At 37.5% G+C, this 19,118-nt stretch overlaps 2 protein-coding genes across 4 annotated transcripts; one reads left to right on the top strand and one right to left on the bottom strand.

Moving 5' to 3' along the window:
• The first annotated feature begins 6,895 nt into the window (after positions 1–6,895).
• LOC116012753 (SAL1 phosphatase-like) lies at positions 6,896–10,215 on the top strand. Of its 2 annotated transcripts, XM_031252405.1 has the most exons (8): positions 6,896–7,126; positions 7,405–7,480; positions 7,751–7,824; positions 8,466–8,671; positions 8,953–9,154; positions 9,251–9,349; positions 9,423–9,576; positions 9,921–10,215. In XM_031252405.1, the coding sequence occupies exons 1-8, from the start codon at positions 6,920–6,922 to the stop codon at positions 10,082–10,084; spliced, it is 1,182 nt and encodes a 393-aa protein (XP_031108265.1). In that variant the 5' UTR covers positions 6,896–6,919; the 3' UTR covers positions 10,085–10,215. The 2 variants fall into 2 exon arrangements, with proteins under 2 accessions (XP_031108265.1, XP_031108266.1); XM_031252406.1 differs by lacking the exon at positions 7,751–7,824 and having other exon boundaries at positions 6,931–7,126.
• On the bottom strand, positions 10,212–13,638 carry LOC116012752 (2-oxoisovalerate dehydrogenase subunit alpha 2, mitochondrial). Of its 2 annotated transcripts, none has more exons than XM_031252404.1 (9): positions 13,402–13,632; positions 12,702–12,836; positions 12,437–12,619; positions 11,833–11,990; positions 11,619–11,718; positions 11,106–11,217; positions 10,870–11,009; positions 10,597–10,782; positions 10,212–10,499 (listed from the first exon to the last, which is right to left on the bottom strand). In XM_031252404.1, the coding sequence occupies exons 1-9, from the start codon at positions 13,582–13,584 to the stop codon at positions 10,332–10,334; spliced, it is 1,365 nt and encodes a 454-aa protein (XP_031108264.1). In that variant the 5' UTR covers positions 13,585–13,632; the 3' UTR covers positions 10,212–10,331. The 2 variants fall into 2 exon arrangements, 1 of the variants encoding a protein (XP_031108264.1); XR_004097191.1 differs by having other exon boundaries at positions 10,398–10,499; positions 10,597–10,796; positions 13,402–13,638.
• Between the last annotated feature and the right edge of the window lie 5,480 nt (positions 13,639–19,118).

Below are 19,118 nucleotides of genomic sequence, written 5' to 3' on the forward strand. Positions count from 1 at the left end.
TACAAAATTCGTCCCTAATGTTTTATCAGTAAAGGGACGAAAAGTGCAACGTCAATGATAACTTAAGGACAAAAAGTGAGTATGACCAACACTTAGGGACGAATTCTACAATTACTATATAACTTAGGGTGGGAAAGCGTAATTTTCCCATATAATAATTTAGAAAGTAATATATTTTGCAAAAAAGGGCCTAATCAATATTAACTATTTTGTAATGAGGTGTCATCTTGTCATTCATCGCCGTTGTATAGGTGCAACAAATATTTTTTCATATATATATATATATATATATATATATATATATATATATATATAGAGAGAGAGAGAGAGAGAGAGACTAATGATCATATGATTAGCTTAGTGTTTGTTGAGTTTATTCAAACATTTCAGGCCTGCGTGCCCTAGACTCTTGACTTGTATTGACTTATTTAGATTGTGATTGCCTTTGAGGATTTATGAGTTGGATTTTGGTTTTGCCTTAGCATCTAGGTGGTGGTTAACCTAGATGTGGCGTAGCACCCTCTGTGGTTTAGTATCGCTTTGAAGGTGTAATATTTTGCGGTGAGGTGAATGTGGGATGGAATGTGTTAAAACGAAGAGTCAAGACTCCCCGAGTGTCGTGTCTCTCAAGGATGACAAATTGGAGCGAATTAGCGTTGGCATTTAGGATGATGAGATGTAAGAGTTACAAGAACTAGCTAAGAATAAGAGAATAAAAAAGCATAGGTTCAAAAGGGTACTAAAACAAGTTAAAAAGAACAAGGGGGTGTGTGACTTAGCTAGACCAAACGATCGATTAATCAAAGGGAATGTGGAAATGAGTTTCGGGTTTGGACTCGGGAGTCACAGTATTTATACCGAGTGGCGTCACACTTGAACTCTCAATCCTCATTCAGTTGAGGCAGTTAATCGAACACCTTGCCTATCACTCCTCCCGGACTTCATCCTTTCGGATAAAGGGCGGGGATGTGGATGAGTTTGACTCGTGAGAGGCCGCTATCGCGCACACACTCACTTTCCTAGAGTCTACTATCTATCCCGGCCGAAATAGAAGCAAAACAGGAAGGACATCACCCACACAAGACTAAAATCCTACTTCAACATTTTCACAAGCATATGGCAAAATCAAGCATCAATCTTTAGATCTAACTGTAACACCCCAATTTTCCACTCTTATACTTTATTACAAATCAGTAATCAGACGCTGCGGAAGCTTACATCTACTCAACAGAAAACTGGGTGCTACCGCCACACCTAGAGTGAATTCTATCACCTCTTTGACAAACTCCACTCTAAGTGCTAAGGCTAAACTTACAACACCAACACACTACAACAACATCATAGTAGACCTCAACTTGCACTTCTCTTCTATTCTGAGCTCATCGGCTACAAAGGTACTCACTAAACTGCATCTGATAAAAACAATACACATTGAAGTGTAGTTAGCGCGACGGCTAAGTAAGGATATCCACGGGTTATTCAAAACTAAATAAAGGTTTTGTAAAAAAAATTGTTACATCAAAACCCTATCCTTACTCATCAGCCGAGGTTCTACCTGCAACAGTTACACATAGCAACGTGCACACATAACAGGCAACAATTTCAATATCAATCTTGAATCACTTTCCCTCTAGACGAGGTCATACAATAATCATTTACTTACTCAAAGCATATATTGCCAAACATTTAAGCATATAAGCAAGTAATGGAAAAACACAAATTCCACCTTTTTGTTCTCAATCACTTTCTTTGAAAAACATTTCCCTCATAAGGAAATTCTCTTCACTTTTCACCTTTTAGAGAGATCACCCACAACCTTTGGGTACTTAAATACTTGTCACATCTTTCTTTCCCGTAGCTACGGCGTAACTACATTCATATTTCAAAATTCCACTTAGTCCTAGATAGAAAGTGTGAGGCCTTTGGAGTCCTTTCTCTACTTTTGACTGACCACTTGGATCGTTCAACTCGGGTTCAGTGGTCATCGCCCGGTCTAATACTAATCCCCTGGACTTATAGAAACGTTAGAATGATTCCTAGCGAGCCTCACTAGGTTCATAAGAACGACACCTACCCGAAAATAGAGTGACTATACTTAAGTGTGCACACCCCCGCAGGAGACCCTTTTCCTTCCGGGTGATATAGTACTCGGCGAATAGACTTCGCCCACAGTATGAACTGGTCATACAATAACATAACCACCATACGGGTGAGGCATTTTAAGCTCATCTTTATCCCGTAGGCTACAAGACAAGGTCCTTCACCACTTTTACTAGAACAAAGGTTTGATAACATTTTCCTTCCTTTTCCCTTTCCTTGAGTCAAAAATCACTTTTTGGACATTTTCCACAAAATCAAGTCCTCCTTTGAAATTAATCACCATTCTTAACTTAGTTCAAAAGTCTTGTCTCTTAAAACATTTTGCTCAAAACATTTTCCATCATCACACTACACATATGTATATATGCATTCAACATAACATTTTCCACATTTATGCATACTCACATAAAGTACACATACCATATATATATATATATACATAATACTCATACCATATATAATATGTATATATTACTTATATACACATATATAGGTTATGTCACACATACAATATATATATATAAATATAATATGCATTACTACCTACAAACATATATTTAACACACACACACTTACACAGGATATATATATATCATGCTACACACACACAATATATATATATACATAACACGGCACACACACACCCACGTACATAAAACATACAATGCTAGCCGTGAATGAACATATTACGTACATAAATATACAAACAATTACTACCACCAATTATATATATACACATACGCATACATAGATTCCACAATGTATAGATTCAGGTAAATCCAAGTCTTATAGTAATTATATATATATATCACACCACACACCCACACATACGTAATATATATATATATATCACACCACACACATAATATATATATATATGTTATATATATATCACACCACACACATAATATATATATATATGTTTCACGTCACACACACACATACACTATACACATATATATATATATACGTCACACACACACATACACTATACACATATATATATATATATTATGTCACACACACATACACCATATATATATATTCACGACATATATATATATATATATATATATATATATATATACATAAATACATAATTTCCCTATTGCACATAACACATAGGTTTCATGTACACCAATCAACAACAATTCATAAGCTAGCTATCAATTACCTAGTTTCAAATAACCTCAACCAAATAAAGGGATTCCTTACCTCAAGAAGGTTTACTAACACCGTAGGAACAACTCTTGGATCTTTTCCCCAAATTCACCTTAAATCCTATGATCAAAATCAACACCATAACACAATATTTTAAGAAACTAAGCTTAGATTCAAGCTCTATGAAGGAATGCAAAGCTTTCTATCGAATAAAATCGAAATCTTACCGAATAATCTTGAGAGTTGTGAAGAAATTTGGCTATGGAAGCAAGGTTTTAATGGTGGAGGGAGATGAAGAATCACACACTCTCTCACCCTTTCTCTCTTTTCGGCAATTTGAAGGGAAATGGGAAAAATAAATGGGAACAAAGCTTTTATATTTTCCCTTATGTGATAAGAATGAGGAGTCTTGAAGACTAAGTCACATTGGATCATCCCTTATAAGATAAGAATGAGGAAGATGTGGATAAAATTGTGACACTTGTCAAAGTCTTATGGTTCCTCAAGAAAAATATCTTCAATTGGACTGGTAAGGGTTAAAACAGATGAATTCTCGATAGAAAATAATCTAAATCCAATAATTTTCGAAACCACAAATTTATTCCAGTCTAAACCTCAAAAATTGGGCTAGGTTCGGTACACCGCGAAATTCCGCGAGGTACGATCACAAATAAATTTTGGCTGCTATGGGCTAATCTAATTAAATAGGAAATTCAAGAATAATAGTATGATGTCTAAAAATCCATTTCCTAAGACAAACGGGTCCGAACACAAGCTCCTAAAAGTTTTACGGTTCGTGACCGGGACGCATGATCGCAGCTTATTGGAATTAGTGAGGGGTTACACTAACATCGGGCACGCACACCCCTCAACTAACCTGCTCAAACATTATGAACATCAAAGATCAAACAATGAAAATAACCAAAACAATAAATTAAAGCCAAGATCTTTCAAGAATAAGAGTAATATACCTAAGGAACCAAGTGATCTACTACATCTTCCTTTTCATCCTTCATCTTCAATTTCTAGAAAAATTAATCTAGTCTAATGGAAAAATAGGGGTTTCCCCCAAAAGGGGAGAAGATGAAAAGAAAATCAGATCTGAAAATATGGGTCTCCCTTACAAAATGAAAAAGGAGGGTTTAAATAGCCTATCGAAAGTCGAAATCCCGCAGTTGCCCTAACTGGCTCGTCCACGCCACCTTCACGCGTGAATGGAGGCGTGGACTCGTACTGGAATTGGTCCACGCCTCCTTCACGCGTGAAGTCCTCGTGGATAGATCCTGCCCGGTTGTTTCTTCGTGTGTTGCTTCCTTTTTGGCCTCGGACCCTGTTATATCCTGCGGGAATGACTTAAAACACAATCTTTTAAGTTGAATTTGTTGATTTGATCTTTAATAGAGTCTTTACGCATAAAAATGATCATAAATGGGTGACAAAACTACATAATATTGTCCTATAGTTGACCCTAAACTTGACTGTTCTTGGCGCTTATCACGCTTCTGCATTAATAGAATTTAGTTCTGAGATTTGCTAGCTTTTTCCTTTAAGTTATTGCCTATCTCAGCGTGAAAATTTAGGTGTGTTACTATCTTAGTGGAATGAATTTCTAGTGGAATATATACATACACACACACACACACACACACACACACACACATATATATATATCTATTATTTATAATATATATTTATTTATTTATTAATTATATATAATATATATTTATCTTTATTTAAAAAGTCATTCAGTTTTCAGTTCGGTTCTTCTAAAACTAGAACCAATCAATTTTTCGGTTTTAAACCAAATCGAACTGAACCTCTTCAGTTTGGTTCGGTTCGAGTTACCCAAACAGTTTTGCCCAGCCCTATTTTTGGATGATTAATAAAGGTTATGTTTAATTATGAATGTTAATTGCTAACTGATCTCAAATTTTGTAGGATTTTAATTAATTTACTTGAAATTTCCTTATTCTTCGTTGCTAAAGTACTGTGGTTGTTTTTTTTTTTTTTGGTCTTGGATTTGTGATGTATCCAACATTGTGAGTGCATCTGTTTCTGGACTCGTTGTCGTCTTGAATAAGCTCGTTCACATAATTGTACATTGTTGCACACAAAATTGTGCTTTGTTGCACAAAGTAACGTTAATAGTTGCACATAAAATTGTACAGTATTACACAAAACAATGTGCACCATTGCATGCATGGATATACACTACTGTTGCACACAGTAGTGTACATAGTTGCACACTGTTGCACACTGTTGCACATGGAATAATCACGTGCTTCTTGTACTATGCCATTAAAAAAAAAAACAAAAATCCTAGCGATTAAAAAAAGCGCATAAAATCCTAGTCATCCATAAATCAGAGATCAATGGATAAATCCTACATTACCCTCAAAATATACTCCTAAAATAATTTACACTATCTTAAAATAATATTAAATAAAATTTAAATGCACACTCAAATTACAAATACCCCCCATTGATAACAAAAAAGGAATTTTAATAAAAAACATATAAAATCTTAGCAATTCATTATTCAAAGATCAATGGATATGACTTATCCACATAGACTCATAGGTGGAGTCACTTGATCATTGGCATATATATATATATATATATATATATATATGTGCGCGCGCGCGTGTTTTTTTTTTTTTTTTTTTTTTTTTTTTTTTTTTTTTTTTTTTTTTTTTTTTTTTTTTTTTTTTTTGAAATATCCATGTTTTTTTACAAAGGTAGAGAATATTCTATACTTTCTTAAATATTTTCAGTCCAAAGAATTCACCCATTACCCATGATTTTTTTATAAGGTAGAAAATATTCTATACTTTCTCAAACATTTTTAGTCCAAAGAATTTCACCCATTTGGAATGGTAACCGCAATACCATCACAGTACATGGTAGTTGACATTTTTCCTTATATATATACTTGAAAAATTACACAATTATTAAAAAAAAATTTATGGAGAATTTTATTTTTGAAAAATGCATGTGATAAGATGGTTTTATTTGATAACAAGTATTTAGAAAAATAATGCATCGAGCTTTTTATTTTTATTTTTTAAAAAAAGTATTTAGAAAAACAAATTTAAAATTACTTTATTTTGATAAATAAAATTTCAAAGTACTAAAATTACTTTATTTAGTTCACCGTTAAAATTTTTGTCAAATAACCGTTCAGGATATTTTGGTCTTTTCATGCTTTGATCATCTGATTTACCTTTTACAGTGATTTTCCTTACACATTTTCATCCAATGAGGAGGTCCGACGAAAGCGATGACTTTGTAATGTGGCTCACATGGCTTTCACCGGACCTCTTCATTGGATGAAAATGTGTAAGGAAAACAACTACAAAGGGTCAAGGAGATGGCCAAAACATGAAAAGACCAAAAATACTGCTATTTTGGACGGCCATTTGATAAAAATTTTAACGGTGGACTAAAAGTGGCGATGACTAAATAAGACTGGCCGCATTGTGGCAAAAATTAATGAAGTGGACTAAAATTGACAATGGTCCAATAATAGTAGGACCAAAAATGAAAATGACTCAAAAAAAAAAAAAAAAAAAAAAGAAGAAATGTGATATTTATGTTGATGCGCATTGTACACCTACCACTCTACCAGTCTACTCTGAATGTTAAGCACGGATTAGAAATGTCAGCTGTATTGGGGGCTTCCTCCTCCGGATGTGGCTGTATAAATAGAGTTGCCGTTTTCAATCTCAGGCCCCGACTTAGCACTGCAACTTTCAATCCCTTTCTTGCTCGAAGATTTGGAGTGCGAGCTCTTTCTTCAATGTCGTACCATGCAGAACTCGACGCCGCCAAAAAGGCCGCCTCTCTCGCTGCTCGCCTCTGCCAGGTACCTCTCCAGGATTTCTGTCGTTAGGTTGACTTTGGATTAGGTCGTATAATGTTTAGCGCTGTAATTCGATTAGAATTTGGTGTTGTTTTTCTTCATTTTGCTTACACTGACGACCTAACATTGATTTCTCCTTAAATTGGTTTCGGAAAGGTATTGTTTCTGTTCGTTTTTGAGTTTTGTATGTTGAATTAACTGCAAATTCACTCAGCCAGCGAGGCCGTCTTCAAAATGGTTTGATTCAATTTAGCTGACATGTGTGTCGTTTTACTTTGCAGAAAGTTCAGAGGGCACTTTTGCAAGCCGATGTGCAGTCAAAGTCAGATAAGAGTCCTGTCACTGTGGCTGATTATGGTATGGTGTGTCGATTTATTCATTTGATTTCTGTATGTGTCCCATCTGATTAAGTAAAGGCATTGTTTTTTTTGATGGATTAACTATTAAGAGACTAAGACAGACCAATATGTATGAGTAATTGGTTGATAGGGCATAAGAAATCATTCTTTCATGCTATGGCTTTGTATTCATATATGAGGTTCATCTTTCCTTTGTGTTTATGCACTAGTAAGAACATGTGATGGCATTTATGAGATTTTCGTTTAGGATGTTACAATTGGTTGTCAGGTTCACAGGCTGTGGTCAGCTTTATTCTGCAGAAGGAGTTGCCTTCTAATTCGTTTTCATTAGTGGCAGAAGAGGTGACTTTAATTCGATTTCATTATTATAAACCTTTAATCAATACTGTTTCTTTTATGTCATTGAGAACAGTTACTGCATCTGAATCTTGTTTAAATGGAAGAAGAAACTTCGGTGGGTTTAAATATTTTAGGTTTATGTTAGGGATTTAAACACTCTAGTCTGCTGACATATGGTTCTGGGTTGCAGTTTTATGTGTGGAATGTGAAAGAAAATCACAAAATTTTTAGGAAGGAAACATTGAAGATTAAGCACTATTCAAGTGATGGAATCATATATTAGTGTATTAGCATTATCTCTCATTGCTGTGCCCAAAGGAGTGTTCATATTTGAGATATTTACTCTAATTTCTCAAACAAACTTTTCTAAAAAAGTGAAGTTGTGATTCTCCACTTGCTTGTTAACTCCAATTTTGTTGAAATAAGTTGTTAACACAAGTGTTAACATGGTTCATATGGAGTGGTTATAAACGATACTAACACATTTATGGTCCATTGACCAATTCAAGTTTCTTTCCTTTCATTTCTTTGGATAGATTTCTAGTACTGGGTGTATATTCTATGGTGCTACAGAAGGATTCATATACTTAAATAATAATTTAGTTTTAATTGAAGTTGAAAATGTGGATGTTGAACTTGTCTAGGACTCAGAAGACCTCCGTAAAGAAGAGTCACAAGAAACAATTCAACGCATCACAAAACTTGTGAATGAAACTCTTGCTAGCAATGAATTAGGCATTACTTCTCCCTTGTCTCAAGAAGACGTGCTTGCTGCAATTGACAGTGGTAGATCTAATGGGGGTCCTTCTGGTCGCCATTGGGTATTGGATCCTATTGATGGGACCAAAGGGTAAATTTTTAAATTAGTTTACATCCTTTCTTATAATTTCCTCTTTGCTGAAATTGCTGTCTATGGGATGTTTTCATTGGAAGAAGTGTTAATTAGAATGATAGAAATGAGTAGGTGCAAAAGAGGAATAGAAGTCTTTAAAGAGAGTTTTGAGTTTTAATGAATTGGAAGACAGTTTTTTGAGAATGAAATAAATGAGAGCAGTCAAAAGAGGAAACAAGTTGTCTATTGCAATTGAACTTATGAGCCACTGAATATGGTTTATGTTTCTCCCTTTGTAGGTTTCTAAGAGGTGACCAATATGCCATTGCATTGGGATTGTTAGATGAAGGGAAGGTAGTTTTGGGTGTCCTAGCCTGCCCCAATCTTCCATTAGCTTCTGTTGCATACCATGATCATCAAGAGAACAGTGGCTGTCTATTTTTTGCTCAAGTTGGAGCTGGAACCTACATGCAAAGTCTAGATGGCTCTTCCCCCAAAAAGGTGGCTCTCTACTCCCATCCAACATTCATTCTATTTCGTGATAGTAACTAAGATGTTAATCTTATTCTCATGCCTTGTGTCCTTGTTACCCAACAGGTGCATGTTACAGATATTGAAAACCCTGAAGAGGCATCATTTTTTGAATCTGTTGAAGCGGCACATTCGATGCATGACTTAGCTAGCTTGATAGCAAAGGTACAATTCTCTCCTTTCTTCACATCTGTCATGTCCCATGAATACTCTTCTAACTTTAAAAACTTAACCAAAGAAACTAGGTGTGAAAGCACCACCTGTTCGAATAGATAGTCAGGCTAAGTATGGTGCGTTGTCCCGAGGAGACGGAGCTATATATTTGCGCTTTCCTCATAAAGGATACCGTGAGAAGATATGGGATCATGCAGCTGGATATCTTGTTGTTTCAGGTACAGTTTGTTCTTTCAATTGAATGTACTTGATGTTAACTTGCATTTATCACCATTGTTTAACAGCTTTCTATATGCAAATTTGGGATATGACAATGGTTTTCAAGAGTGGTTTGGCACTTTGCATATGTGCTTATGTAGTTATGTTGATATTCACTTAATTATACAAAGTAATATATATCCCCTGATATTCCCAACACAATAATTATTATAAAAAAAAAAAACAACTAATAGAAAACAAAATTCAATTGCATAATATGTTGAGAATTGAGACACTGATCAAGGGTGTTGGTTCTTTGTTTCCAAGCTTTAACTTGCAATGAGCTTTGGTATGAATATTGCAGAAGCTGGAGGTATTGCGACAGATGCTGCAGGAAACCCATTGGACTTCTCCAAAGGAAGGTACCTGGACTTGGACACTGGCATCATTGTTACCAACCAGAAGTTGATGCCTGCTCTGTTGAAGGCAGTTGGTGATTCTTTAGCTGAAAAAGCTTCTTCGCTGTGATCCTTTTTATTTTATTAGAATAACTAATAAGCTTTTTTTTTTTTTTTATTCATGTTAAACTTCAAAATTTGTAGTAACTCTTGCTTGAATAAGTGCGTCATTATTAAGGGCATTTTGACGTTGGAGATTCAGTCAGATGTTCACATCATATTGATTGATGGCAGCAATCATGCCGATTATCTTCCCACAACTTTTATTTCCTAAAAATGAAAATAAAGTAGATTGATTGATTGATCGATTGATCGTTCTAGAAAGGAACATCAGAAGGATAGTCCTGCGGATGCCTTGTGATGGTGTCTCTGAGTGACATCTCTTGCTCGCATAGGTTGGCAGGAGGAACATCATAAACATCTGTAAACGCTTCACTGATAGGTGGTTTCTCTGCTCTTTCTGCTACTTGAATTGCATGTAACACCTGCAGGCAGCACCACAAGATTTGGATCATACATCCATCATAGTCAAATTGTTTAGGAGGGACTGTGTCTCTGGGCGAGCAAATGAATATTACTTACCTGCTTCCTGAGATTGCCACGAAGTTGTGATTCAGCCGCAGTGTCCCACCAACCTTCTCTTTGAATCCATTTCCGAAACCTCGTTACAGGATCCCGTGCACTTTTCCACAGTTCAATTTCATCGGCGGGACGATATTTGGTGGAGTCATCTGAAGTGGAGTGGTGTCCTGCCCTGTATGTGAGGGCCTGTTCATCAAAACCTATTTCTGTCAATTAAAACTCCTCCCTCATGTATGTAATGTATGTAACCAACAAATTACAGTACTAAATCACCTCGATTAGAACAGGCTTATGCTCCTTAACAGCCATCTCACGAGCAGCACTCATTGCACTGAATATAGCAACAGCATCATTTCCATCGACACGAATGCTGCGAACTCCATACGCTTTCCCCCTGCTAACAACACCGTCGCCTGACAATACACACAAACGAAACCTGGTTGGGACTTTGTAATGGGAACATGACAGGCAACAACTAGAGTATCAAGTGAATTGAGGGTTGTACATACTTCTAAACTGGTCACTAACAGGGGTACTTATTGCCCAGCCATTATTCCGGCAGAAAAAGATCACTGGTGCCTCCATCACCCCCGCAAAATTTAATGCAGCATGGAAGTCACCCTAAATGAAATTTCAGTATATTAGCAAAAACAAAAACAAAAAGAAATCACTGCAGCCCTTGTCAAACCCATGGCAAGACAAATTATAATAATGTTCTTCTGCCACCATCCTAGCTAGGAGAAACCCTTTCTTAACAGTCAGTCAGTCAGTCAGTCAGTCAGTCAGTCATATAGCACTGTGAGCACACTGGACACTGGACAGCATTAATACAAAGAAAATGACACTAAAGCAAAAGGACTCCGAAGGAATTAAGGACTAACATTTAAGAATGTGCATCAACACAAGCATAGAGGGGCAAAAGAAAAGACAATATGCTTTAGCACATACTGTATCATCTGTAAACTAATAAAGTTACACACAATAAAATGGAATCTGAAATTACAAGAAATATATGCACTTACCGTACTAGAGCCTCCATCTCCAAAATACACAACAGTACAGGCATCCCTTCCATCCCTCTTCAAAGAATATGCAGCACCAACAGCGTGGGGAATTTGTGTACTAAGTCACAATAGCCATTATTTTTAATAACTTATTTGCTTAACATAGTCCCTAAGAAGATGTTGAAGATCTGTGAATTATAAACTACAGTATAGAAGACAATTTCTCTCTTACGCAACAGTTGATGCGACGGTGAAGTAATTGTGTTGATTAGATCCATAATGGATAGGCATCTGCCTGCCTTTTCCATTATCATCTTTATTCCCAAAGCACTGGTTGGCAAATTCCTGTAGAGTGAATCCCCTCCATATCAGAACTCCGGGCTCCCTGTACTACAAGGATGAAAAATGAAGCAAATTACTTTGCATTATATTTATGTTTCTAAATAACAGGTGTTTCTAAAATATTAATCTCAGCCCGATAGGCCAGTCAAATCATTGGAAAAGGGTGAAAGCTATAAAACACACTTGCTACATGTTACGGGCTGAGAGGATCGGGAACGCGTCACTTGAGGGTGAACAGGACTGGAGGGGCGCGCGGGCGGTACCGGGGTTGCCTTGGTTCTACCTATGGTTGTTGTTACGGATAGAAAAAAGAAAAAGAGTATATAAAAGAGAGTAGTTCTGAAGATTTCTGGAGTTCTTCTGCTCCCAATAGTCATTAACCAATAGAATTCTGATGTCCCAGAAATAGAGCATGGCTATAGTTAAAGCCAGAAAAACATGAAAGATGGGTAGATAGAGGAAGATGGATGGTTTTGCATAAACTGTTTATTAACCTGAGGAAAGATGAAATCATCCATGTGAAGTGCTGCAGCTGATGCAATATTGATGGCCTCTTCTCCAATTGTTGTAACATAGAATGATATTCTTCCTTGTCTTTGAGCTTCGTAGAAAATGGTATCCATAGTTTGAAGTGTGATCATATCGGTATACATTTTCACAGCAACCTTCTTGTCAATCTGATGATACTAGAAGCTATAAGATTCCCAGATGGATAGAAGGCAGCATTGGGTAGAATGAAGTAAGGGTTTTATAAATTACCTTCACAAAATTGTTAGTGACGGGGAAACCATCATCATTGAGGACCCGGTAGCAGTGAATCCTTTCATCATGAGTTTCAGAAATAAATTTCATATAGGAGGTGAATTTAACCTTCCCTCCTGGGAAATCCAGGACCTAAAATTGCAAGATAAGTCTATAATCAGTCAAGTACAGAATATTTCTTATGCGGTTGTCATGAAAAAGATGCCACTTGATCAAAAATGACTTCAAATCAAATGAATATATATGGCCCAATTCTGCATTTATGCCAACACAAAATTGGAAAGCAGAGCTTCAATAACATGATTCATGCACAATTCTATTTTGCACTGAGGCTTAATAAGACATTACACAATTAAGCCTATTTCGAAACTGAATGAACTAAGAATTGATTAGTTTCTTGGACAGCTAGAGATGGAAAGCCCTCACTACTTACACGCGATAAAATTGATTATCATCGGAATAAGAAACCAAAACCAAAACCAAAATCAATCAGCAACAACTAATGTAGAATCTATCTTTATGTAATTACACTAAAGCAAGCAGGCATTGGTCTAAACTTCTGAGAGAAGATACTAAAAATCAATTAATGTCGGGTAACTTGTAGCTGGGAAATCATATTTCAACAACTGCATTAGTAGCTACGAACAGAAGCGCTTTGAATCCCAAAGAAAAGGATGAATCAAAGCTATGGTTTTACCTCCAAATCATCAGGACTCTCAGCGGGTTCAGCTCGGATTGATTCAAAACGGCGAGACGTTACAAAAGCGGGACCAAAGCGCGGAATCGCGGACGGAATTAGTGTCCGACGAAGAAGACCACCCAGTGTTGAGCTTAGGAGGTTAGGAATCAATGTTTTGGATTTGGAGAAGGAGGAAGCCATGCATACAGATAGATAGATAGATAGATTCTTGCAAAAATGAACTGAGCAGAGGATAATAACAAAGTTCGGATAATCATACAATAATTAGCAGAGTTTTTAACGTGAGCGAATTGATCAATCTTAAACTAAAGAGAAACGCTAGAGTGTGTCGCGTCACAGTATACGCGTTTTTTGTTTGTCCTTACTATTATTTTACTGGAGTATCAAATAGAAAAACAGCATTATATTATAACTCAGTCTCCTCGTTTAAATAAACAAATACGAAATATAATGCCATCCTCGTCCGGTCTCATTGACTTATTCGTCTTATCCGGTCTCCACATGTGTCAACGTTACATAGAGCCGTCAAAACGGGCTTAGCCCGCCGGGCTAGCCCGTCCCGCCCCGCCAAAAGGGCAGGGCGGGCTCTAATTTTTTGAGCCCGTTTTAAGGCGGGCTTTTTAGCCCGCTCCCGCCTAACCCGCGGGCTTGGCGGGGCGGGCTTGGCGGGCCGGCGGGGGCCCGCCAAATGTATAATAAAAAATTATTAAAATAAATAAATACTACAATAGTAAATCTATAACATTTAATATGTCTTTTCATCTTGATTATATTACTAACATTAGTGTGTGTGTAATATATATATACACCCTTTTATATAATTAATGTAATAGTAATTGAATTTTGGTTTACAGTGTAAACTGTAAATCAAAATTCAATATATAATTACATTGAATTTTATAAACTAATTATATAATTATATTAGTTTTCAATCTATAAATTAATACACTAATTATAATATACGGAGTATAAACTGTAAACTAACACTATATAATTATAATATATAGCTAACTGTACTGTAAACTAATACAATAATTAATATATATATATATATAATCAAGTTCAAAACATTAGTAAATTATATAAATGATTTGTTATTAACTTATGGATTAACACTTATTTATTAGTCATTATTGTGTTTAAAAAATTAAAAATACATTACTATATGTTTAAATTATCCAAATTATTTTAGTATACACTTACTATATTTTTATATTAATTTTTATTTAAATTTAAAACTTTTAAAATTTGGCGGGCCCCCGCCAAGGCCCGCGGGCTTAAGGCGGGGCGGGGCGGGTTGCCTCTACTTAGGCCCGCTTTTTGGCGGGCTTTGACGGGCTTTGGCGGGGCGGGGCCCGCCAGCCCGCATTGACAGCTCTAAAGTCGTTACACGATAATTTAAAAAGTTATAATGGGTAAAAGTATTCACTATTATAAATAAAATATTTTTTATACTCCCTATTTATTATCTATAAAAATATTACTGCTTATTAATTATTTCTATGTATAATAATTATTATTTTATAAATATAAAAGAAAAAGAAAATTTATATAAATTTTGATCAAGCAATACTAATTAAATCAACATAAATTATATAGTTTATGTTGTAAGGGGATTTGTTGTGCCCGGCCCGTTGGCCTTTAGCTCCTAAGCGGTGAATTGCAAGTTATGTGCAAGCTAAAACAATAGAGAATAGAGACAACAATAGAGAGGGAGAACAGTGTTCCATCCATTAGTTTAACCATTTACAAGGAGGATACAACATATATATAACACTAGTAATAATAACAATAATAATAACGATGGCCGTTACAAGTTTACAACGGTTACAAAATAATGGCCACACTAAATACATTATTTATAACACTTCACCTTGGACATTATTTGTCCACGATCTTGCTTCGTTAAAAACTTGCTAGGAAAACCCTGTGGGAAAACCTTGACAAGAAAAGAGTATATGGATCGTTTAATTAATATATGCATACCTCGTTAAAAACTTCACTAGGAAAACCACGTGGAAAAACCTAGTTGAAGAAAAGAGTACATGATATTTATAAACTCATATATAGTACTGGTTGCCTCATTAAAAACTTTAACTTAAGAAAATCCTGTGGGAAAAACTTAGTTAAAGTAAAAAGACTACAACCATAAGCATTCGAGGCATAATCTTAAGGATTTCGAGGTTGGACTATTTAGGTATTTATTTGCAATGTCGCCCCCTTATTAATGTTACTATGTCATACTCATGCCTCGTTAAAAACCACACTAGAAAAACCCTATGGGAAAAACCTAGTGAGGAAAAGAGTACATAGTATGCATGTATTCATATGTTGTAAAAGAGTACAACTGTTAGTCTTCAAGTTCTACATGATAAATTTATTGTTTAAAGAAAAGGTGTAGAGAATATGACATGGTACAATCTTCAGGATTGTCACTGTAAGTTAACATCTTATACAATGATCTCGTGACTTTTCTGGAATTTATGTGGGTTGAATATTTTCATTACATGTCTAATATTCCTTAACCATACTGATATTGTTTATTCCCTTCAATACACTCCAATGTACAAAATATGTTATGTAAAGTACAATGTGGATCCGTAAATAAGCTCTCAAATCTTCCCTTTTATTCATTGGTCTTGAATGGTTTAGAGAGAAGAGAAAGCATTGCCTTTTGGATGAACTCTAGAGAGAAGAGGAGAGGGGGAAAAAGCCCTTTGCAAGTAGGGTTAAGGCCCCTTTTATAGAGTTAGCACCCGTATTCGTATACAGTCTATGTACCAAATACTTATGGCCGTATACCCGGGATATATTCCCTATCAAGTAGCCCCCCAGTCCGTGCCTTGACGTCGAGTCAATGAGAAAGGGTCCGGGCTGGCAGAGTGGCCTTACGATCCTTGACTTACGCTAGTTATCTCGCTAAAAACCTCAGGCTAAGAAAAAACCCAATGGGAAAAAATCCTAGCCAAAGAAAAAAGAGCACAACTTTAAGCGCCAATGAGGAAAACTTCGAGCTGGAAAAACTGACCGTATAGTTCGTGACTAACGCCGATTGCGTCGTTAAAAACCTTAGACTGAGAAAAAAACCCCATGGGAAAAATTCTTAAGGAAGGAAAAAATAGCACAACCTTAAGCACAGTCTTTTGGACTATAAGGGTCGTCCGAACTCTACCGATCTAGGGATTGGATTTGCGATACGATTGAGAGGTCGAATTTTACCGATCTAGTGATCGAGTTTTGCCAATCAAGGGATTGGATTTATTCATGGTCCGGGGACCTCTATTGATCTTATCGATCATAGGTGGGAACGCTTTTCCCAATGCTCTTTACTCAGGCTAATTGGTGGTAGCTGGTTTGAGCTCGGTCAAACCTCGATTCGGATTACCCGGTCACAAGATCGGTCTTAGCCGATTGCGCTCGGTTAGTTTTGATTACCACGCTAATCATTATGACGGGTTTTTGTAAATCGAGACCATTTGAACAGGGCATTTTCCCCCTTTTACGCTCAGTTTAGGAACCAAGAATCCCAAGTGGAGGGATGCTAGAAGACTCGAAAGCCTAACGAGACCGTGAGGGTCAATATGCTTGGGAAGTGCACTACGGTCAAGAATCACTCTAGTGAGCTCCGTAGGTCGAGGGAGTTGCCCTATAATCCTACTAGTGTAGCCCCCCACTCCCTATGCTGCGAGAATCGCCAGCACAAGGGAGTAGAGACGATAGCATCCTGAGTTAGCCAATTTGCCTAACTTGTAGGACTTTGGGGATTCACGAGGTTTAAACTTACCGATCAAGGGATCGGGCCTCTAATGGGGTAGAGGGGTTGAATGCTACCGATCGAGCGAGCGGATTTTATCGCGACAAAGGGATCAATTTTACCAATCAAGAGATTGGATTTACACGGGGTAGGAAGTCCGACCTGGTAGACTTATATGCCTAATACGTAAGGCTTATACTGAGATATGGTCTCGGGCTCACCGAGCCGATGGTAGCGATGCCGATCTAATTGGGTTTATAGCGTTGGTGGGGGTAATGCAGACCTAACCAGACTTAATTGCCTACTACGTAGGGCTTATGCTGAGGTATGGTCCTGGGGATATCGTGCCGATGGTGGCAATGCCAACCTGATCGGGCCTATAGCGCAGGTGGTGGCAATGCCAACCCAACCGGACTTGATGGCCTACTATGTAAGACTTATGCCGAGATATGATCTTGGGCTTACAAGGCCGGTGGTGGCAGTATCAACTTAACTAGGCTTTGTACACTAATAATCTGTATACATGATCATGCTACAATTTATAAATCAAAGTAAACAAGGGTAATTCTTCCTCGTCGGTACGAAGACCGTTGTTTTTTCTGACTTTTCGGTCGTAACCGATCTTAACGATCGTAAATGGGCACCTTACTCCCAATGCCCTATAAACAGGAAAATAAACGGGCACCTTACTCCCGTAGTGGGCGCTAAACCCAAAGATTGGTTCGAGGACCATAACTGGCACCTTACTCCCGTAGTGGGTGTTAAACCTAAAGATCGGTTCGAGGACCGTAACGGGCACCTTACTCCCGTAGTGGGCGTTAAACCCAAAGATCGATTCGAGGACCGTAACGGGCACCTTGCTCACGTAATGGGCGCTAAACCCAAAGATAGGTTTGAGGACCATAACGGGTACCTTGCTCCCGTAGTGGGTGCTAAACACAAAGATCAGTTCGAGGACCATAACGCGCACCTTACTCACGTAGTGGGCGTTAAACCCAAAGATTAGTTCGAGGACCGTAACGGACACCTTGCTCCCGTAGTGGGCGCTAAACCCAAAGATCGGTTCGAGAACCGTGACGGGCACCTTGCTCCCGTATTGGGCACTAAACCCAAAGATCAGTCCAAGGACCATAACGGTCACCTTGCTCCCGTATTTTTTTCTGACTTTTCGGTCGTAGCATTTTTTTCGACTGTCGTCGTAACTATGCCAAGATCTAACCCCGGGCTTGGAGTGCCGGTGGTGGAAATACCAACCTAACCGGGCTTAATGTACATATGTTTAGGTACTACAATTTTCTAAAAGTACAAGCCTATATAAGTTATACATTTTACAATTTAGGCTATACATTTTACACATTGAAACTACTACTGTAATTTACAAATTTAAAATTCGAATGATATGCCTTTAGCTCTAGGGACTTCCTGACCACTGAATCTAACTGCCGACCTTCATTTGTAATAGTCGCACGATCAAGGAGCTGATCGGCAGAGAACGCGCAGGGAGGTCTGCAATAATCAAGGCCGCCAAAATTCTGGTCGCTATTTGTTCTTTTGGCCGGTGAATTCCAAGGGGGACCAGGGCGGCGAACTGCATATGCTCTGGAGAGGTCGAGCATCTCTGGAAGTCTCAAAGCCGGAACACACTGTCTGAAGGCTCTACCGATCATTCGATCATATGATGAAGCCGATTTCCAAGGTTTTGAGTCGTGCCATGAGTGAAGTGGTGAATCCTTGAGATGATCGGATCAGGTTGATCGACACGCTGTAGTCGTTGCTGGGGTTTAGCATGTTGTTGGTGCTCGTTCGATCGCTAATATGCAAAATGCGCGCCCAAGGAGCCAATCATGAGAAAAAGGACATAGACCTCATGCCCGGGAAATAGTTTGGAGATGACTCGATGGTTGCGATTCAAGTAGTAGAGCCAGATTGCTAGTTATGATTGCTATATAACCCTGGAGAG

The sequence above is a fragment of the Ipomoea triloba genome, chromosome 3, assembly GCF_003576645.1.
Source record: "Ipomoea triloba cultivar NCNSP0323 chromosome 3, ASM357664v1".
Taxonomy (NCBI): Eukaryota; Viridiplantae; Streptophyta; class Magnoliopsida; order Solanales; family Convolvulaceae; genus Ipomoea; species Ipomoea triloba.